At 35.7% G+C, this 23,602-nt stretch overlaps 1 protein-coding gene across 2 annotated transcripts in view; it reads right to left on the reverse strand.

The window, feature by feature from the left end:
* Positions 1-3,888: 3,888 nt before the first annotated feature.
* LOC113111815 (ephrin-A5b) overlaps positions 3,889-23,602 on the reverse strand; it is a 96,013-nt gene continuing 76,299 nt past the window's right edge. The window contains exons 2-5 of one of the 2 annotated variants that reach the window (XM_026276912.1): positions 21,138-21,430; positions 9,891-9,956; positions 9,596-9,673; positions 3,889-5,311 (exon numbers count right to left, since the gene is read on the reverse strand). In XM_026276912.1, the coding sequence (XP_026132697.1) occupies positions 5,187-5,311; positions 9,596-9,673; positions 9,891-9,956; positions 21,138-21,430 (562 nt within the window). In that variant the 3' untranslated portion in view covers positions 3,889-5,186. The remainder of the gene's footprint in view (positions 5,312-9,595; positions 9,674-9,890; positions 9,957-21,137; positions 21,431-23,602) is intronic. The other variant, XM_026276913.1, reaches the window with a different exon arrangement.

Genomic DNA, 23,602 nt, shown 5'->3' on the forward strand with positions numbered 1-23,602 from the left:
GTATTTTTCCATTTGAAGTACCCATAAACATTTTATATCATAAAAAGCTGTCAGAAACAGTAGGTTTTTTTTTTTTTATACTTCATTGTATTTAGTTATAAATATATATTTAGTTAAATAAAACTAAAGTATTGATAGTATTTTTTATTTAATTTTTTATTTATAATAATATTGTATATAAATAAGTAATATATACATATATATATGTTCAACCAAGTTGAAGCCCTAAGACTGGCAAGAGCGGAATCCAAATCTTCAGTACTTATCCTGCTTGATCTGTCCGCTGCTTTTGACACGTTTAACCACCAGATCCTCCAATCAACCCTACTGGCAAAAGGCATCTCAGGAACCACACTTCAATGGTTTGAGTCTTAACTTTCAGATAGGTCATTCAAAGTATCTTGGAGAGGTGAGGTGTCCAAGTCACAGCATCTAACTACTGGGGTGCCTCAGGGCTCAGTTCTAGGACCACTTCTGTTCTCTGTCTACATGGCATCATTAGTTTCTGTCATTCAGAAACATGACTTTTCATACCACTGCTATGCTGATGACACTCAACTCTGGCTCTCATTCCATCCTGATGATCCGATGGTAGCTATTCACATCTCAGCTTGTCTAACAGACATTTCTTGCTGGATGATGGACCATCACCTTCAACTCAACCTTGCCAAGACAGAACTGCTTGTGATTCCAGCAAACCCACCGTTTCATCAAAATTTCACCATCAAGTTAGTCACATCAACCATAACTCCTTCAAAAACAGCTAGAAGCTTTGGAGTTATGATTGATGATCAGCTGACTTTCTCAGATCACATTGCTAAAACTGTCCGATCCTGCAGATTTGCTTTATTCAACATCAAGAAGATCAGGCCCTTTCTTTTGGAACATGATGCACAACTCCTTGTTCAAGCTCTTGTTCTATCAAACCTTTACAATTATTCCAGAACGCGGCAGCAAGATGAATTTTTAATGAGCCGAAAATATGCACGTCACACCTCTGTTTATCAATTTGCACTGGCTACCAATAGCTACTCGCATTAAATTCAAGGCATTGATGTTTGCCTACAAAACCACTACTGGCTCTGCACCCATTTACCTAAATTCATTACTTCAAACTTGGAAGAAAGAAGCATAAAGCCACTTTTACAGACTTTTAAATAAAATTTTCCCTCCTGGTTGAATGACTCAGCTAAAAACATATCTCTTCCATCTTTATTTGACCCTCTAACTCTAGCACTCTCTTTTCTAATTCTATTCTTAAAAAATTAAAAATTAAAAAAAATCCCTTTTAGACTTGCACTCTATTAATTTGCTCCTTTAAAAAAAACTAACTAGCTTTCTAATATTTTTGTATTCTATGTTTTCTTTTAATTTTTCATACAATTAACAAAACAAACAAAAAAGACCTCTAACACTAGCTTTCTCTATTGTTTTTCTATTCTGTCGTTTCCTTTTTATTTATTATATTATTTAAAAATCCCTTCCTATAAGTACTGCGTTTAAGCAAACTGAGACTTGATTTTGATTGCTTCCATTGTCTTAATTTGTAAGTCACTTTGGATAAAAGTGTCTGCTAAATGCATAAATGTATGTATGTATGTATATATTTTTTCTAGAATTTATTATTATAAATATACATAATGTAATATTTAAATAGTTAAGTAATACAATAAATTTTTTGTATGATATAAAATGTTTTACGTACCATTAAATGAGTTAAAGCCAGTTAATGTATTATGAAGTCTTCTATAACAAGCTTAATAATAGTACACAAGGTTGTAGCTCAAACCCTACAAATTTTATTAACAGGATCTTAGAAAAAAAGGGTGTAATTCAAAAATGTCCATCTCCTGTGATTATAATTTCAATTCAACATCCTCTTTCAGTTCAGTTCAAGTTCACACTCACTAAAGAGATTCCCACTCTTAAACTCTAACAGAGAGTCAGACTGTGGTGCTCGGTTGATAAGAACTCATGACTGATGGCAGATGATTTATTCTCAAAATCATTGAAAACAAACAAATGAACAAATATCTCCAGAAAGATTTTAAAGCAGTGCTGGACGCTGTTAGCTAAAGCGCGTAGTGCAAAACCACAGCACTCTCCTGCATAACCTTCTCATTTCAGTGGAACTACAGCACACATTAACGTGTCGAGAAAAGAAGAGGTGAAAACAGCCAAAAGAACACTTTATTTAACATGTTTTTTCATTATCAAGTCCATGCACATGCCACGTTATGAAACCAGCAAGTTCCTTCAGTTAAAATCACAGACAGTCCGGCAAACACAGCATCATCTGAACAAACGCTGCACTTTTGAACTCCGTCCATCTGATCCTGCTGGAAAACCAAAAACATTTAAAAGCCATCCTATTGGCTCAGGGCTTCAGACCGCAGTTCAAAGGTGGCCACTGATTGGCTGCATTTGTCGTATGCAAAAATCCTAACATTTCACTTTTTGCACTCATTTATTTATTTGTATTTTTTTTTAGAAAAGACGTGAATCAAATTAATACCTTAATATCAAACATTATGTACAACACATTTTGATCATAACATTTAATGTGGTATCCATAATAACAAATAACAGTGATGCTGAATCATAATAATTAATGTTTTATGACGTGTCTATTTTTCCGCGTCCTCCAGAAAGGTACAAAAAACAAGTAGTATTCTAACACTATAATGTTATAATTTTGACTACATTAGGATACACAGTATCCATTTAATAAGCTGATTCTGTTTCCCAGTTCAAAGTGTGTACAAAGCGTGTTATTAATGGTAATAATTGGAATACAAATGATACAAATACTACTGAAGCTGACTTTTTCAAAAGTTTCTTTCATGGTTTCTAATGTAAACCATGAAACGGAGCACATATGGTGTGTTTCCTCGAGTCCTGATGTGGCAAAGGCAAGTTGCTGAAATCGCTACGCTAACAAAAACAAACAGGACTAGCAGAAGCTAACAGACTTGTGAGAGTCAGAAAGGCAGGAACCATTATCCAATTTGCAACTGTTTGAAAGTCCACAGTTTTGTTTGATATCTTCTGTCTCTTAATGAATTGGTGTTGAAACTCATTTTGTCTCTTAAACGGAAACAGCGCCACAGCGAGTAACGAGGCAAACTACAGTTTGGGTGAATCTCAATAAACACATCCAGATCACATTTCACTGCACAAAATTATATCTCCATAAAGAAAATTAAGCCTTTTGCATGTTTCACTTTAGAGTTTTGTTCTGCAGTTTCTATTATTCTAAGTGTACTTCATAAAGAGGTTGCATTTATTAAAATGATTAACAATCACTTCAATTATTCCTTGATTCAGTCGATCTGAATAAAAGCATCTGCTACATGAAGAAATATAAATGTAGCAATACTTCTACAGCATTTATGAATCTTAGATAATGCTAATTTTAGCATAACATGACCTAATATGATCATAACAACTGTATTTAATAGATTTATAAGTGCTGTAAGAAATACATTGATTATTTTTTTAGCTAATATTAACGAATGAGACCTACACAATGGAACTTATTTGTTCTAGATTTGTGATTATTTTAACTGATTTACTAATTACTGTATTGTTTATATATATATATATATATATATATATATATATATATATATAATCATCAAATATTTAAAATGTAGTACAACAGGTGCTATGATGATAGATAAATACTTAATTTCATGGTGAAGTGTGTGATTTTTATGACACCAAACAAGATTTTAATTTAAAATTAATAACTTAAAAATGTAATGTTATAATAAAAAAAAGCATATAAATTATATCTATATTACCACAATAATTTATATGTAATTATATATTATGGCATTTTTTACAATTATTAAGTTACATATTTAAATGCTTATAATATACACACACAACACCTTTAAGTAATGTACTCTTTTAAATAAATTATCAAATTAAAATATATGACAGAATAGAATAAAATTCTGTATAATTATAATTATAAACAAATGGAGGGCACATTAATTATTCCTAAAATATGCTTCATTTTGTTTGTTGGAAATATAATTGTATTTAATTTTACATTTTTAAATTCTTTGATTCTGTGGTGAAATATGAATTTGGTTTGGTGAGATTCACCCATTGGTTCCTCTATCATATAAGGCTTCGGGAGGAGAAAAATGCCCATGTTCTAATGTATTGCGTATGTCGCATCAGCATATTAAATGAGTCAGAACGGCACCAATTGACAGCTACAGAACAAACAAATGCATTAATGAAATCATCAAATGATACTAAACTTTATTTTCTCCGATGGAAACGCTGAACTCAAAGCACTTCCAGGAGATATTAGTATAGTGTACAGTATAAGGCCTATTCAAACAGATGCTTATTTTTTCCACCCATGTAAATGGGAAACATCGTGCGGAGCCCCTTTCTGTATTTGGTTCCTAATAGAGAATCGGACACACAGTTATGACAAGAAAAGAATTTCCATGATCCGTTAATGTTGATATCTCATATCAATTGATAAAAGGTCATAGGAAAAATATAGATATTTATGTTGCAGTTAAGTTTATCTTACAAAATACAAAATCGTTGTTTTTAGTGGTGTGGTCTACTAAGACAAGTCCCTCGAATTGCATTAGAATCAAATCCAAATTCAGACTAAGCGATACAGACTAACCAACATCTTCCTGCGATTAGGAAAGATCCTGCGGCGAGATGCATAACAGACCGTTTCCTCCGATGCATTCTGCAATTTGTTAAGGGAAGGCAGACGAAGGACGAAAGGCAAGAGTCTTTGTTTATATATAATATCGCTAACAGCAGAGCCGGTGAACTCGGGTTGATGTTTATGTCTGTTTTATGTGAAACCCACCTAAAAACCTTCAGTTTTCACTGAGCGTTTCTTAAAGCATTCTCTAATTACCCACAAAAGAGCAACTAGCTCCCAATGGACCCAAATCAAATCTGAGACCCCGCCCCCTTTCACCCAGCAGCCAATCCCCAGCGACTGGCCACCGGTCGATTGGTTAAACAGACGATCTGCATTTCTTCTTTGCACGGCTAATCGACTTTTCTTAATCAAAGACAGCAAAGGACCACTTAAATATTGGAAAACAAAACGCAAGCGCAGCAGAAGTGTTCCTGGTAGATCTCAAGACGAGTGGGGTTTCCCGGGGGCTGCTTGAGGGGCCGGTGAGGGGCTATAAGGTGAGGAACACAGAGATGCAGAGCAGGAGCAGGGCCAGCAGGGGCCCCGACGTTTGGTGCCGCAGGCCTGAAGTCGACACATCGCTCCGGGACGGTTCAGCCTCGTGACTGGTGTCATCTGGAAGTGGGGAGACCAAAAAAACATTAGCCACTTCTATATAAACATTTGAAAATTATTTAAACATTTACACCCCCCCCCACACCCACCAAAACATTCTGTACTATCAATTTAAATTTTTATGGATTGAATTTTCCCTAACTTTTGATATATATATATATATATATATATATATATATATATATATATATATATATATATATATATATATATATATTACATTTTCTAAACTATGACATTATTACAATTTTATATATATTTAATTTTATACAATATTAATTCTTTAACAATTTTTTTTAAACGTGTGTGTGGGTATATATATATATATATATATATATATATATATATATATATATATATATATATATATATATATGGGTCAAAGACGTTAAGATGTCCGCATCAAAAGAAATGTACAAAAGTGATTTTGTGTCCGTAGAAAGCACATTAAATGTAAGTAAAATGTCTACTTTTAAGGTTTCAAACAACTACAACAGTTTAAAGCAGTATTACACTTTTTTTTATGCGTAGACACTTTTTCGTTTTGACCCATATATATATATATATATATATATATATATATATATATATATATATATATATATGTGTGTGTGTGTGTGTGTGTGTGTGTGTGTGTTTGTGTAATATATATAAATATTTTTGAAAACATTCAAAAAGTGAAACTATCATATATTCTAGATCCATTACATGTAAAGTAAAAAAATGTCAAGGTTTGCTTTAATTTTGATGATTAGAGTTTATAGCTCAAGAAAGTCAAAAATCTCAAAATATTTGAATATTTCCTAAGATAAAAACAAAAACAGTAAAATTCAAGTTCAAGTGTGTTTATTTCTGCACTCAATACTTGGTTGGAGCTCCTTTAGCACAAACTTCAGCATCAGTGAAGTGTGGCGTCAAGCAGCTTGGATTCTGTGCCTCTACAGTCTCCCTCCAGACATTGACTTCTAAATGAAATGCCACATTTACTTTTATCTAAAAAGAGGACTTTGGAGCACTGAGAAACAGTCCAGTTCTTTTTCTCCTCGGCCCAGGTGAGATGCTTCTGAAGCTGTTTTTGTTTCAGAAGTGGCTTGGTAGCTCTTTTCCCGAAGACGTCTGAGCTTCGTGACTCTTGATGCACTGACTCCAGCTTCAGTCCACCCCTTGTTAAGCTCTCCAAAGTGTTTGAATCGGCTTTGCTTGACAGTATTCTCAAGCTTGTGGTCATCCCTGTAGCTTGTGCAACTTTCCCTACCCATTTTCTTCCTTCCAGTCAACTTTGCATTTTATATGCTTTGATACAGCACTCTGTGAAGTAATGACCTTCTGTGACCTTCCCTCTTTGTGTAGGGTTTTAATGATCCTCTTCTGGACCATTGCCAAAAAGTCAGCAGTCTTCCCCATTTTTAGAATTTATACTGTAGAGACAGTCTTTTAATGAAACTCTAATGTAAACATTATAATATTTTGAGATACTGGATTTTTGATTTCTTTCATGAGCCGTGAGCTCTAATCATCAATCCTGTCAATCTCTGAACTGTTTTACCTTGCAGGTAATGAATCTAAAATATAGGAAATATAAAAAAAAATATATATATATATATATATATATATATATATATATACATACACAGACAAAGGAAGTGCTTGTAATACCAAGTTTTCTTTTTTGCCCAGAATGTAATTTCTTTAAAGGCAATTTAAAAAAAATAAATAAAAAAAACCTAGATAAAATTCAAAAACACAACAAAATTACAAAAAAAAATTAATAAAACCTATAATATCATGATCTCAAAGATACTAAAATAACAATAGTGCACATCCATCTAACATCTAAACTTAAACCAGCAATTAACCCCATAACCCTTGGGAATAAGAGAGTCTCAGTGTAGTTCTGCTGGTTTACTGCAGCAGACACAGACTGCAGTTATCATCAGTGAGTGTGATATGGCTTTGGAAAGCACAGCGTCTCTCTGAGGACGTCAGCGGGAGAAACGGACAGGTGTGGCGCTAAAGGAGACAGATAAATAAGCTTGGGAGGGAAGGACAGAGCAGTTTGCTGGCTCATTCAGGCGGGCAGACAGACACCTCCAGCCTCTCAGCGGGGATCTGCACTAATAAATCAATGCCTCCATCATGACACGGTGCCATGCCTGGGTGGGTGTGTGTTGGCAAGGTGAAAATGCATGAGAAAACAATACTGTGTTCAACTGCACTAACACTGTCTGCAGTGTTAATTGATATAATTGATATGTGCATCTTCAGCAGCTTTTCACCATGATCACCCACGGTCTGCTCACCGAACTGAAACTGGCTCTGTGAAATGTGAACACTTTATTTTGATAGTTCACTTCAGACATCCTACCAACTAGAAGTAACTTTGCAACCTAACTTATTCTACTAACCCAAACTCTTACAGTCTACTAATACTCTTAGTTAGTTGACATTTAGTTGCACATAAGTTACTTAGTTTGTGGAAAGTCTAAAGCAGACAATAGAAATAAAGTGTAAACTGTGAAATAATCTGTATATCTGGTTAGAAAGTCTAAATTTGTGAGGCATTTATTGTGTAGCCAGTTGTAGGCCTTTAATTAAATGTTTTTTATCTTTTTGTTTTTACTTAAATTCTATTTTATCATTCCCTAACTCCAATTTAAGTTCATATTTAATTTAATAGTTTAATTTTATTGTAATAATCCAAAAGCATGTTTAATCAGTGGAATTCATAGAACTTTAATTTATTTAAAATGTAACAATAATAAAATATTTAAATGTTGATTTTGTTTGTACAGAAATTATGTATTGTCTTTTTAAATTATTCTGTGATTTTTATACTACACTATTTTCATTCTTTATGATTTTATACGAATGCATCATCATAAACTGGTATTTAAATCAATGAATAAAACTTGACCAATTTAATTTTAATTAAATAATGTATATTTTTTTTATTTTAATTTAATATTTCATTTTATTTAATTGTTTAATCAAATGTTAATAATCAAAAAACATATCTAATACATTTAATTAATAAAACTTTATTAAAATACATAAATATCTTTATTTTTCCAGAAATGTTGTTATCTGTTCTTAATTGTTCTGTTTTATGATATTGAATATACATTTATTGTCAAAAACAGTGAATGCATAAGACTTTTAAAATTTGATTAATATTTTTAAATGCATACAAATAACCATATTTTTGGTTATCTGTTTGGTGCTGCAAAAGGTATACAGTTTAATTAAAATGTGAATGATTTTTAAAAAAATATTTCTTAAAACATTATGCTTTAGTAAACTGTATTGCTAAAACTGTTATTATGATCATTAACAGTAAAACGTTTCTGTCATTTTTTGTTTTTTAAGTTTAACCAAACGTGTGTATTTAAAGAGTTTTCTTAAATGAAATGGTGAAACTTTTAATTTAATAGCCTTTTAGTGGTATAATATACTATTTCATATTGTGTTTTTATCAAATGTACAGCACTACTTTCCAAATTGTGCCACATTTGTGACATTCAGCATTTTTTATGACTGCATTCATATGGTTATAGACAGATTTGACATTAAACGCCACATAAAAACAAAGCAAACGGTGTTTGGTCAGAGTCAGATGGACATTTCATGTCACAGTGGTTGATTAAGATTTTATACCAATAGTCAACATTCAGATTCTTCCCTTTGTCTATTTCATTACATCTTGAATTTGAATGCAGCACCAATGTTTGATCATGACACCATGAAAGTCAAAGCTGGCGTGACAGAAATGGCAATAAAAATTACAAGCCGGGAGTCGTGCATATGTTAGTAAGTGCCATGTGTTTGGATGTAATAGGTTTCATCAGGGAGAAGCCAAAACAAGCTTGGCATTGTCCCACGTGACACTGCTAATTTGGCACAAAACCTTCATGCATATCCAAGTTTTGGATCTTAATTCTTCCCGGAACCAACGTGCATGCATATATTGTGAGTATAATCCATGCATTTCAGCTGGAAGGCATGATAGACACTGACTGACTGAAGCTTTTGGCTTTCTGAAAGGTCACATGGCTAATTTCTGGTCGCTTAATTGCTTGAGCACAAGGTGGAGATGTTGACAGACAGCCCTCAGCTATTACAAGAGAATGCATTATTAATACGATGTGTACCTCATGCATAAATAAAACAGTCTTTGTGGTTCGAAGTGTCAAGAGAAGCTCAATTCGAGGTACATTTATACACAAGCACAGAGTGATTAGAGGAACTAAAGCACACAGACTGAAGGTGATTTCAAGCCATACTGACCTCTTGGTTCTAATGCATTGTCTACTTTGTCATCGACAAAAACGCGGTCATGAACGCCTATGGTTTTCTCGCAGCCATCTACAAAAACAGAAGAAATGAAAAAGATACCGTAAGCCAATCGTGTTAGTGGTAATTCAGCAGCCCGACCCACCTGCCAATCAGAGGAAAGCACATAGAAGCAGTCACCTGCCGTTAATGTCCATTAAACTGTGTTGCATTGAAAAGCATGGGAGTTTCCAAACCAGATGTCTCCGACAGAATCATACGTGTGTGTTTTGTAATCAGTTACACTTACTTGGTGGTCTCACAAAGACTTTCAGCTTGAGACACGACTTTCTCCCGGTTTCTGTGATCATGGATGCTGTAAAACACAAAGAAGAGATAAGAGAAGGTGAGCACACACACACACACACACACACACACACAAACACCTGAGAAAGATATGGTATTGGTCTCACACTACACACACACACACAATCCTATAAAGCTGTGGTTTGCGGGTGTATTTTGTGGTCTGAAGTAGGAAATTGCTCCTTTCCTGTGGAATCTAAAGGGCGTGCACACACACACACGCACACGCGGCGCCTGCGGGGTGAAGAGAGGAACGTCACACTATCATTTGTGGTTTTCTGTCACTAGCAGTCTGCTGGTTTATCAGAGAGATTTGAACACAAATACACCGGACGGAATTCAAAGAGGAAAATCGCAGCTGAAATTATAGAGTGACTTCATCTCAAGTTTATTTTTAGGCAAAGTATGACATATGTTTCTTGAATGCTACATTTAAGGTCCAGTAGGGAAGACAAATCACACAAAGATCTCCTCAGAATGTCAATTGTTAAAGCTAGACAGAAACAGAACTAAATGGAGATCTGACTGAAGTATCCTATGGAGAAAAATGATACAAAATTATATTTCAGTGCTTTTTCTAAGAGAAACCATGTTTGCTCGCACAAAACATGCTGTGTTTCAGAATTTTTCTTAGAGAACGCAAACATTTTTGCAAGCAAACAAATGTTTTGTAAGTTAAAGATTCTCGGGAAATGCAAAAATGTTACAAACGAACACAATTGTTTTGAAAGTGAAAACAAAGATTATTAGGGAATTAAGAAAATTTCTCAGAGAACACAAAAATTTTGTGCGAGAAAACTAATGTTCTGCAAGTGAACTTAAAGTTTCTTGGGGAACACCACATTTTGCAAGCAAAAAAAAAAAATAAAAACAAAATAATTTCCTAGTAAAAAAGGTTTTGCAAATAAACAAATGTTTTGCAAGCGAAAACGATGTTTCTCTGAGAATGCACAATTTTTACAAGTAAACAACTATTTTGTAAGTCAACAGTTTCTCAGGGAATGTTGAAATTTAACAAATGTTTTGCAAATAAATGTTTTGCAAGCGAAAATATTTTAAGAATGAATAAAAATTGTTTTGCAAATTAAAGTTTCTCGGGGAGTGCAATAGTTTTGCAAACGTAAAGCAGAGAGCTGCACGGGTCCGATTTTGTAAATCCGCACCCGCCCGTACCCGCTTAAAACAGAACCGACACCCGAAACGCACCCGAAATCAAATCAGTTTAGCCAATCACATTAGACACACTTTTTTCAAATTTAATTGCCAGGTCATACAGAAGTTATTTATGGAAAACTCTTTTTAAAAGATACTCGTGTTTTATACATTTTATCTTAATTTTGATCAATGATTTATCAATCAATTGCCCGTATTTAATAAATAAGAAGCAAATGTATAGCAGACAATGTAATAACCTTAGTGTAATTGACAGAATTACTAAAAAATATCTTGCTACCTAAAAGTTAAATATTTTTTTGTGTCACGCATGCATGCATGTCTATTTCCCTCATGTTAAATATAAAATGCATGTGGACTGATATTTTTCCAATGTCTGGTCTCCTTTATAATGGAGTAAACAGACGTTTAAATATATTGGTATTAAATGCATTTTCTGACAATTTATATTTCACGTTTTTACTGCAAATGTCGAAATGCGTGCTCTTTGGTCCATCAGTGCTTGACTCACTGATCACATTAGAATAAATTATCTCATAAAAAAATACAAAATTGACTGATTTATGAATGTACAGTATATGCAAAGTTCAAATTTTTAAATCGTTCACAGAGACGGATCTGTGCCAGAGCGCGCATGTGAATGAGCTGCACAGTCATTTTCAGATGCAATAAAAAATAAAAAATAAACAACCCTTGATAGTCTAGATTAGGCCCATATTCACAAATGTGTTAGCTATGGAATGAAATATCTGATATTCTGATTTTCAAATACATGCAAGTGGAAGTGTATTGTTGTTTAAACACCTTTATAACGATCGCTTTAGTTGAGCTGTATGCGCGATATAATTTTATGACAAACATTTTGAAATAGGCTTAAATCAAACACATTTTATTTCAGATTCTGTATATATATATATATATATACGGAGAACAAAAAAATCTAAAAAAACGAATTAGTCTGTTAACTAATGACTCATGCAGCCGTTCGCAGAGTTTTGATTTTTTTTAAAGTGGAACATAGGCCTATTTTTACGTTTGCACGTGACTGTTTTGAACCCGTGTTTAGACCCGTGTTTCCCTGTGTCCGACCCGACCCGCACCCGTATCCGACACAGTTGGATATTTTTCCGTGGGTACCCGAAAATTTGAACAGTGTCTGAGAAATTAGCCAACTTGCCAAAGATCTCAATATGAACTCAAACACAAGTCTCTCTATCTTTTAAACTTTTGACGTATTAATTACTTTTATTTTTACTTAGCAAGAAATCAGCTCTTTCAGTGAGTCATAAATGTGAAGCTTCTTAAGCCGTGAAAGAGAAAACTGAGGAACTCTATGTTCATCTGAGGTTATTCTGTGAGTTTTATTAAGACGGACAGCACAGGGCAAGTTCAACGTTTAGACTAATTAAGGCTAATTACTCTCAACAGGGGATTTTATTCTGTGATGTTTAGTGGGAATGTGCTGTGGTGTGTGTGAGATGTGTAGAGATCCTACATTAACATATTTTAACATCCCAGAGTCAACAATAACAAACAGTTTACCTCCATAATGTGATGCATTGCAATGAAATTAAACAGATGGACAACAAACGTAGGCCAGGACTTGATTTAATTCATAGGAAATTGATATCAGAAACAGCTGCAATAACACCATTATGAAAGTAAATAGGGTACGTTTTGATTTCCATGCATCAAAATTGCATTGTGTTTTCCTTAAAATATGATCATTTTTTCTCATGCATTTAAATGCAAACTGTTACACTGATATCTAACGGTGGCTCAGAATCGATTTGCTATAAAACATACTGAATATCTTCAAATCATCACATATTGACAGCTTAATAATGACATCTGTATGTGCAATGCACATTTATGAAGTGAAACGCAATCCTGATGAGTATTGTGTGCCGCTTGAGTTTATTAAAGGAATAAAACGAAGACCTGAAGCATGTCATGAATCCAAATGATAGATTCACAAAGCAAGAGCCAAATAAACCCAACAAACAGAAATATATGACTGTCAGTGTTATCCTGCTTGCTAAACTGGATTACATTACAGGCAACATAAATCACTTACAGAACGTTTTTGTACTTTTTTAATACCCTGTTTCTCTTTTCTTTAAAGAACCTTGAATTAAATTTAATATATTTTTAATAAACGGTTTAAGGTTTGGGGAAAGTATTGTTATTATTTTAATAGATGCTCATCAAGGATGGATTAATTGATCAAAAGTGACAAAATAGACATTTATAATCTGACATAAGATTTGAACTTTCTATTCATCTGTGAATTCAGAAATGCATCACAGTTTCCACAGAAATATCGTGCAGCACAACTGTGTTCAGTTTTGATAATAATCAGAAATGTTTCTCGAGCAGTAAATCATCATATTTTCATGATTTCTGAAGATCACGTGACACTGAAGACTGGAGGAATGATGCTGAAAATACAGCGGAGCATCACAGAAATAAATTACAGCTTAACAGATATTCACATAGAAAAAAAGTTTTTGAAATTGTAGAAATATTTCACATTATTAGTGTTTTTACTATATTTTTAAACAAATAAATGCAGCCTTAATGGGCATATGAGATTTCTTTCAAGAACATAAACAAATATTTTACTTCCCCCAAACCTTTGAGCACCAACCACCAGAACAATGTACAATTTGCAGACAGAAACAAGTTTTCCACGTGCGCTGTAATGAAATGAACACATTTCCAGGAACACTGCCTCCTGCACTTCTCCTGCACACGGCTTAATAATCAAACTCATTTTACTATTGGAAATCTGGCACGCATGTACCCCTGTCAGACTCAGCCCAGCCTTTGGGCAAGTATGCTAATCAGCATTTATTTCATTTGACAAAGACAACATATGAATGCAGAGCTATTAAATATGCAGCGCTCTCTTTCGAGCGCCGTAGCCGGCGGCAGAGCTTTCTCGATTTGTCCTCATCCATAAAGAGCCTCGACTAATAGCATCAGCAGGGATGAAGAGCATTTCTCACAGCCCTCATCTGCCTCTTCGCTTTAGTGCTGCTGTCTTTCTCATCATGTACATGCAAATGAAAGATAAAGTGTGTGTGTGTGTGTGTTAGAGAGAGAGAGAGAAAGAGAGCAAGACAGAGATTGAAGTGTTACATTTTAACCTGTAAACCTATATATGACTTTCACAGGAGACGACACAAACTCATTCACACCACGCCGTGGATCAACAGCAGGAGCTCATCATGTGTTTAAACATGTTCTCATTACTGCCAATTCAGCTCAACTGCACTGTTATCTGGAGGGAACACGTTGGAATTTAATGTGCTTTTAATTTCAACAAGACACCAGAGACTTTCATCATTATGACGAGAACACAAAATTCACAATTATAAGAGCTTCAAAACCATCAGCTGTAACGTAATGAAATATTAGCAATACACAATCAGAATACACAGATATACACTTCCTGCTGTAAACCATTTATTACTGATGCACCTGACACATGGATTCTACTTCATACGGATCACACTAGCAAATGCATAGCAACACCATGGATACCACTGTAAACATGTTTTTACTGAAACTTAGCAACACCCTAACAACTGCAAACCTTGGAAACACCCAGGCAACTAGACAGAACACCCTGGCAAACGCATAGCAACACCCTAGCAACTGTTCAGAAACACCCTGGCAACCACTGTAAACATTTTTTTTTTACTTATGCATAGCAACACCCTTACAACTGCAACTCCTTGGAAACACCCAAGCAATTACACAGAACACCTTAGCAACTGCACAGAAACACCCTGGCAACCACTGTAAACATGCTTTTTTTAACTTATGCATAGCAACACCCTAACAACTGCAACTCCTTGGAAACACCCAGGCAATTAGACAGAACACCCTAGCAACTGCACAGAAACACCCTGGCAACCACTGTAAACATTTTTTTTTTAACTTATGCATAGCAACACCCTAACAACTGCAACCCCTTGGAAACACCCTGGTAGCTAAACAAAACACCCTAGCAATTGCAAAGCAACACGCTAGCAACTGTTCAGAAACCCCCTGGCAACCACTGTAAACATGTTTTTTTTTTTTACTCATGCATAGCAACACCCCAACAACAGCAACTCCTTGGAAACACCCAGGCAATTAGACAGAACACCCTAGCAACTGCACAGAAACACCCTGGCAACCACTGTAAACATGTTTTTTGTTTTTTTTACTCGTGCATAGCAATATCCTAACAACTGCAACCCCTTAGAAACACCCAGGCAACTAAACAGAACACCCTAGCAACTGCTAAGCAACACCCTGGCAACTAGGCATAACATCACAAAACACCCTAGCAACTGCAAAGCAACACCCTGGCAACTAGGCATAACATCACAAAACACCCTAGCGACTGCAAAGCAACACCCTAGCAACTAGGCATAACATGACAGAAAATCCTAGCAACTGCATAGCAACACCCTAGCAACCACAGTAAACATGTTATTTATTGACGCCGTTCATGTTCTTTTACAGATCCGCAGGCACACGGATCTCACTTCAATCTACGGTAACATAAAAACACATTAGGAGAATTCTCACAGATGCCATTCACAGACACGGCCTCTGGTGTGAGTGTGTGTGTGTGTGTGTGTGTGTGTGTGTGTGTGTGTGTGTGTGTGTGTGTGTGTGTGATGATCTGTCCACAGACGCTCTTTGGCAGTGTCTCTCAGTAAGTGTAAGATGCTGTCTGGCAGGCGGGCAGGTCCGGGCCGTGTGCCATCGAATGTTACAGTCACACACACAGGAAGAGGAAAACAGCGGGACGCGGGGAAGTGTTGCGACCCAGAGGACGCAGAAGGGAATCAGACGGAGAAAAACAGAGAAGGAGAAGGTTCCATTCATCAAAGGCATGATAATGTCTGACGTGCTCCTTCACACCGCGGGAGAGGCGATGAAACGCCAGGAGTCTTCATGAGCGTGAGAGATGTGCTGGCTGAGTCTAGAGCTCATGCACAGAAATATAATAAACTCAGTTTGTCTGTCATTAAACTGATCTACATCACTGCGCTCATGCAAATGGACCGCCGTTACCATGGCAACCAGGGGCAGGCAAAATACAGAATTTAAGAATGGGCTTCCTTTGTGTGAGTTTAAATTGAACTGACCATGCAGGATGCTGAACTGGAATGAAAGAAAGGCAAATTTACTGAATTGCACATTTGGATTAACTTCTTATTAATTTAAAATAATGGTACAGATAAAAAGTACACTTATAATATTAACTATTAAGCAGATAACTTTTACTTTAATATTAAATAAATAAATAAATAAATGTTATCATGTTTTTGTGTTTTATTGTGTAAGTTAGCTGTAATCAAAATGGATCCAAAATGGATTAATTGAAATGTGAATTTTTTTTAATTTTTTTTTTACATTTCTTAATGTTTTTAAAAGAAGACTCTTCTGCTCACCCTGCATTTATTCGAATAAAAAATACAGTAAAATATGAAATATTATTACAGTTTAAAACAGTGTTTTTCTGTTAATATTTGCTAGAATGTAATTTATTTCTGTGATGCTCCGCTGTATTTTCAGCATCATTCCTCCAGTCTTCAGTGTCACATGATCTTCAGAAATCATGAAAATATGATGATTTGCTACTCATGAAACATTTCCGATTATTATCAATTTTGAAAACAGTCGTGCTGCACAATATTTCTGTGGAAACTGATACACTTTCATTTTCAGAATTCACAGATAAATGTAAAGTTCAAAAGAACAGCATTTATTGGAAATAGAAACCTTTCCTAACATTATAAATGTCTTTACCGTCACTTTTTATCAATTGAATGCATCTCTGATGAATAAAAGTATTGATTTAGAAGTCTATATAACTTATTTTAAATTAAATCAAACTTAAAATATTTTGTTGAATGTATTCAAGTTATGTACCAAATATTCAAATTTTGAATTCCTGTTCTTATTCAAATCCAGTAATTTAAGTCACTCCCAATGTTATCCTGAATGACACCAAACTTGGATATTTTTCAGCATCTATCATACCTGCAGCAGTCACTTGACAGTCGCCAGAGAGAGTAAAGCGTGATTTAATAAGAGTCCGTGGGGTCATAAACACCCCACGTCGTTCCTGACACTCCAAACCGCATCCCGATTTTCCAATTCCACTCGCGTCAGATAAAAAAAAGTGATTCATTCTCCTCTCATCCACTGACTCCCTCCAGTAATATTGGATTTGGAGACCTTGAGAGATTAAAATCCATCCTTAAATTCACCATATTAGAAAAAGATGCTGTCTCAAGCATTTCGAGGTGGGGGGGTCAGCAGTACGCCCTGACCTTTGACCTCAGAGAGACATGCTCATATGGCTCACACGGTATTCAGCTCAATAGGCCGCAGAAATGAACCTGCATTTTCCATTTTCAGTGTCACTTTCTACAGCAGCGAAAAACAGTGTTTGTCTCAGATGAGAAATTCCTCCTGATGGACACAATCTCTTCTCTGAAACAAAAAAATACTTGTTTGATTTCACAGGTCTGTGAGGTCTCAATTGACCTGATCAAATAGATAACAGCATAAAAACCTCACTAATTGCGCTGAAAGAACACAAGACATGGTTGTTTTTACATCTCGCAAACAGCAATTTGTCATTTTAATCCTCATTGTACATTTCCAATAAGCTGTCACACCGTGATCACACTACAAATCTCTGACTAATGAAAATCACAGGCACGCTTCTAAAACAACAACACACTGCTGCTGAACGCTGAGCTCTTTTATTGATGTAGACAAAAGAATAGGAGATTTTGATGTCATATTGTTTGCAGACTGTATTACACCCTCAAACATAGAACAGCCTAGCAAATCACAAAGCAACACACAAGCTGGTTTCTTTACCATCTACATCTACCATCATTGCTACTTAGGTAAATTCATCTTGATTTAAGAATCGTTAGATAATTTTAATATAAAATGCTAAGGATTAATTTATTTTCTGCAGTGCATAAACAGTTAAGAGCGCCACTAAAAGTCCGGTAGGCTTTTCCCAGCTGCTGCTATTAGAGAGAGACGTGACAGTCTGGAGAGATAATGTCAGTTGGTGAGGAACGGCTGCGATCAGAAAGAGTGATATCAGTTCTACTGAGCGCCACCTTCATGACGTGACCCTTCAAACAACTATTTAGAGAAATGTCACTGATAACCGCCATCTGAAAGCGTCAGTAACGACACCATAATGCTCTTCTGTATTCTCAAGAGTTCACGTGAAAATTCAGTCAACAAGAATCCAGACCGTCAAGAGTCGCTAATGTATCCCCTCTCTCCCAGGTCCTCTCCGCCACTCCTTGCACTCGCTCTGAGCGGGGCTCGAACCCGGGTCTCCGGCATGGGAGGCAGATGCACTAACAAGGAGGCTAAATGGCTAGAGCCACTAGCATCTGTCGCTAGTGCATCTCTTGAGATCGGGGAGTGAGGTTTACCTGCACGCTGGCCTCCGTTACACTAACCCCCTAAACCTCACTCCCGTCCGGGTCACGGCACCAACGTAACCCCTCTCTCCAGGGTCCTCTCCTCGCACTCGCTCCGAGTGGGGTTCGAACCCGGGTCTCCGGCATGGGAGGCGGATCCACTAACAAGGAGGCTAAATGGGCTAACAAGGAAGCTAAATGCCTCTATTACACTAAGATAGCGAGCTGTGATCAAACTCTATAAAAACAGACAAATACACAGCAAACTTAAATGAAAGGTAATTAGACTGAACCAGTTTCTATACCTTTTTATCATTGCATGACATATATTTAGTATTAATTTGTCTTGATTTAAATAATACCAAGTCTGCAAATCTGACTGATAAACTTGATGCTGTTATTAAACTATAGTGTAGATAAAGTCCTGTGCACTTTTTCCCCTTTTTGCAAAGTTTACATGTTGGTATAACTTTGGCAAAACTGTCTTTGGGTTCGCGTTGTTGAAGTCACCGGCTATTATGCCTAGCCCTAGCCCTAACTCTAACCCTAGCCCTAAATCTAGCCCTAACCTTCTGCCCCTTCTCACAAAATCAAATTTAATAAACATAATATATATATTTTTAATGTCTGTCAATGGAGAAAGATGCGTTTCACAGTCTAACCAGCTAACCACTAGGTACGTCTAGTTTTAGTCTAGTTATAGTCTCAGACCTTAAAGGCCAAAGTCACTGTCAGCAGATATGACCAAATAAACATTCAGTGAACATGAGCATAATCAATCAGTTGAACAATATAATAAAGAAATGCGCAGTGACATGGACGTCAGTATGATATAAAACACTATTAAAACGGAGTTTGACAGTTTTCATTATAGTCTAAATGAAAGCTTGACAGATGAACATTTGCTTAAATATTCCTGCCATGGAAAGCTAATGTCGTTAAGCGTCTCTAATTGTGAAATCATCTTTCTAAATACAGATAATAATTAATAATACGATGACTCTTTCAATGTCTGCGAGACGAGTCATTGTAAAATATGGCAGCTAAAAAGTGAGACTTCAGCTTCAGCTCTGACTTTCTGTTTAGAATTATGTTCAACATGATTGTCGTGATGTATATTAATTATGATGTTCACCAGAGAGACAGAAGCTGCCAAGATCTCTCTGGCAGGAGCTGAATAAAGACTCCAGCGTAGCAAGACGGACGGATCCGTGCAGTGAGACAGAACAATCAGTCAGAGAGGGCAAACGTATTTCACAGATGTTCGCTCTGGACCGTGAGCGAGGATGATGGGACTCGAGAGAAGAGCGATATGCCGGATGATTTTCCCGTTCTCAGCGGCACCGGCGAGTCAAGCACATAATAATGGCTCTCCGTGTAACGATATGAAGGTCCTGCAGGAGCTAACTAATGAGTTTGCCTGTATTTTCATCTCACCTTGTCGACAGGTGTCCTTCAGCGAATATTGATTCATATTGATTTCTGCCCTGCCTGGATTTCATATGCATTCGTCCTTGAAAGTGAATCTCAAAATGTACAGCCTCGACCCAGCGAGAGAAAACATTGCATTTTCTTATCGTCTCCATGCAGTTGAGAAACATGTACAAATGGCTTTGTCACTGACACACAGCGAGGGAAATAAACTTTTATTACATCTGAAATGAAACAGCCTTTGGCCCTAAACGCATCAAAGTCCACCAGAAATGTGAGAAGTAAAAAAACCCAAAACAAAGCACACCTGGATGACAGGTATTTCTGGTTTCTGACTGATATTTCACCTAATAATGTAACTCTACAGTGTGACGTCATGTTTATACATCATTCTGCACGCTTGAAAAAAACGATCTCTCATAACAGACTTTAAAATCACCCAAAGCCGTTTTAAAAGCAGAAATAAAAAACTAAATAAAAACATGTTCTTTTTAAATGTATTTATACCTTCTTTGTTTTCACATTTATACATTTGGCAATTGCTTTTATGCAATGAAATTTACACTGTGCGAGTGGCATGCTTTTGTTTAAAATGTTTAAACAAAATGTTTATGAGACTATATATACAAAATGAAAACCTATAAATAATAGTTTTAATAATCATAAGTCAACAGCCACCCCATGATGATAAAAATCCACAAACGATAACCCCATTCTCAGATTCTTCTATGTGCGACATCACACAGACCCAGGCTCCTCCCACTATTGTTGATTGACACTGGCCCACCGATCCACATAAATGTGTCTATGTCCACACGAATCATTCATGATCCGGCCTCAAGTGGGTATAAGGTTCTTTTATGAATCTTCGCCTTTCCTAATAACATGCTAATTAGCAAGTTCCACTGTCTAAGCTAGCACGGAAGAGAGGGGCGGGGTCAGCAGAGCTCATTAGCATTTAAAGCAACATGCACTAAAACGGCTTGCTGTGAATAGAGCTGTTTATGACAAGGTGACATACACTACCATTGATAAGTTTGAACCAAAGTATGTTATAGATTTTTCATTAATCCCCTAAAGAATCAATTCAGTCGGCCTCTCGCTCTCATACTCACAGATGTAGTAATACTCTCGGCCCGGTCTGAACTCGAAGCCCAGCGAGAAAGGTGTGAAGAGCTGGAACTTCTCGGAGAACTTGAGTGGGCCGTTGGGCGAGTGCGGCCGGTTGCACTCCCAGCGCTTGAAGCCCTTGGCCGTGTGGTCACACGTGCTGTAGCCGTCATAGTTGACCATGTAGAGCACATAACGCTCCGCTCTCTCCTCAGGGACCGAGTCCTCATAGTGCGGACAGTAGACGTCCAGGTAGTCGTTTATACAGACGTCGATGTGATAGTCTCCACGGTGAAACCTGCAGGACACATAGAGCCAGATGCATCAGAAAACAATCCTACGCTTCTCCTATCAAGTGCTTCATGCATCTGAAAGATTTCAGAGAGAAATGTGTGATAGATTGCACATGCAATTAATTTTCCAAAGCGACGGGAACATGAGACTGAAACCGCTTTTTGCTTTAAAAATGAACGCTTTTCTAAACTAAAACAATCTTCCAGTGAATATGAGAGGATTCTCTTTAATCACAAGCAATGATATTTTAGTATCTTTGATATACTATTTCAGTTTTTGTTAATATTCTGAACATTAATTGTTAGATAATGTTAGTTACTAACGTTAATTAATTGTAAAGTATTACTTTTTTAGTTCATTTAGTTAGCGACTGTAGTACTTTGATGTAAATTAAAAAAGAAAAATTTAGCTTCTGAAATCAGAATCAGAGAAAAAAATATTAAAATGATAAAATGTATTTAAAAAATGTAAATTAAAAAATAAAAATATTTCCAAATGTAATTGTTATATTTTATATTTAATTTTAGTTTAGTTTTTTTTTTTTATATTTTAGTTAAAATAACTAATGGAAACTTATTGTAAATTGTTACCGTTCTCTTTTATTTAATCTTAGTGACTGTAGTACACTAAGAAAGTATGTGAAATGCTGCCATGGTAAATAGCTGAAATATTTTTTTTCAAAATATTTTATACATTTTATATTTTAGTTTAAGACTTTTTACAAATATTTATTTTATTTCAGATTTCAATTTTTATTTTTATTTTATTTTAGATTTAGTTACCGCTAATAACTGAATACGTTTGCATTTTACTGAGATAAACACTGGTTTGCTTCCAAACACTCCTCTGACTCGTTTGCCAAGCATCTTGAAACAACTCCAACTTGCAACACAAGAAATGATCTCATTAATCACAAAAGAGACTAACATGTCCAAATACGTGCCTGATGTGTTTACGGATGACATCTGCTATCATCTCACTGATGAAATACACAACGTGCTCGTATTCTGTTCTCAGAACACTGTTTGTGAAAGCGTTGAAGAGAATGACCTCTGACTCACAGTATTTCTGTCTTTGGGCCGCCGACCCTCAAGTGCACGCTTCACCTGTAAACACTCTCAACCTCGTTCTCTAAACTTCCAACGAATGACTAAACAACCTCATTCCTGCCTCTAAACAGCCATTTCACTGGCAGCTCAAAGTTTTAATTGAGAATCAGTTAGAGAAATGGCCTGACAGAAACTTTTAATTGAAATTCTCCATCCTTGAATTCCACCGAAAAACTATTCTATCGCTGTTTTAAATCAGAAATCGAAGCGTGTGGCGAATGGCGATGCTGTTGACAGTCTAGAGCTGAAATAAATCAGAGACCGATCCGATCAGGCCAAATATATTCAAGAGCAGACAGAAAAGCTCTCCTCGTTCAATCTGCATCACTGTTTGCATCCGCACACACACTCAGCTCAATTAACAAAGTTAATAATCCTCTTCTCAATGACGGCACGCTTCATTAGCAGGAGCCGCTGGTGTTCTGGAGGGGTAAACAGCGAGGACAGACAATTAACATCAACACCAGACCGTCAGAGCTCCTGTATTCACGTCTGGAATAAATACATTCTACATGCAAGAAACTGAAAAGTGATTAATGCATATCCAACGAATGGTTAAGCTTCTGACAAGGTTTCTTCAGTGTTTTAAACAAATGTCTTTTAATAACAATTATGGAACGTTCATTGTTTGGTTACATTATCAAAACGTTACTTTGTATCGTTCATGGAACGTTCAACTTTTAAAAGTTGTATCTACTAATGTTATTTAATGGAACAGAGCTGTTACTTTGTAACACGTTATTTGTTAATTGTTAATGTAAGTTACTAAAATTAACCATTTGCTACAAATGTTAAATGTTATCAAATGTAACAACTGTAAAATCATAATTTTTTTTGTGTAATTAGTTTTAGCGACTTAGTATTAGCGACTTTAGTATTTCACACTAAACTTCACAAAAATGAGAAATGTTGCTTTTTTTATATAAGCTTTAATATTTAACATTTAATATACATATATTCTTAATTTATATACTGACCTTGGAAATCTTTTGCAAATCATTACAGTTATTTTTATAAACTACATACTATTTATTTCAGATGGTTAATATTTTCAAACTTTATATGAA

Source organism: Carassius auratus, chromosome 12 (assembly GCF_003368295.1).
Source record: "Carassius auratus strain Wakin chromosome 12, ASM336829v1, whole genome shotgun sequence".
In the NCBI taxonomy this organism is placed as follows: Eukaryota; Metazoa; Chordata; class Actinopteri; order Cypriniformes; family Cyprinidae; genus Carassius; species Carassius auratus.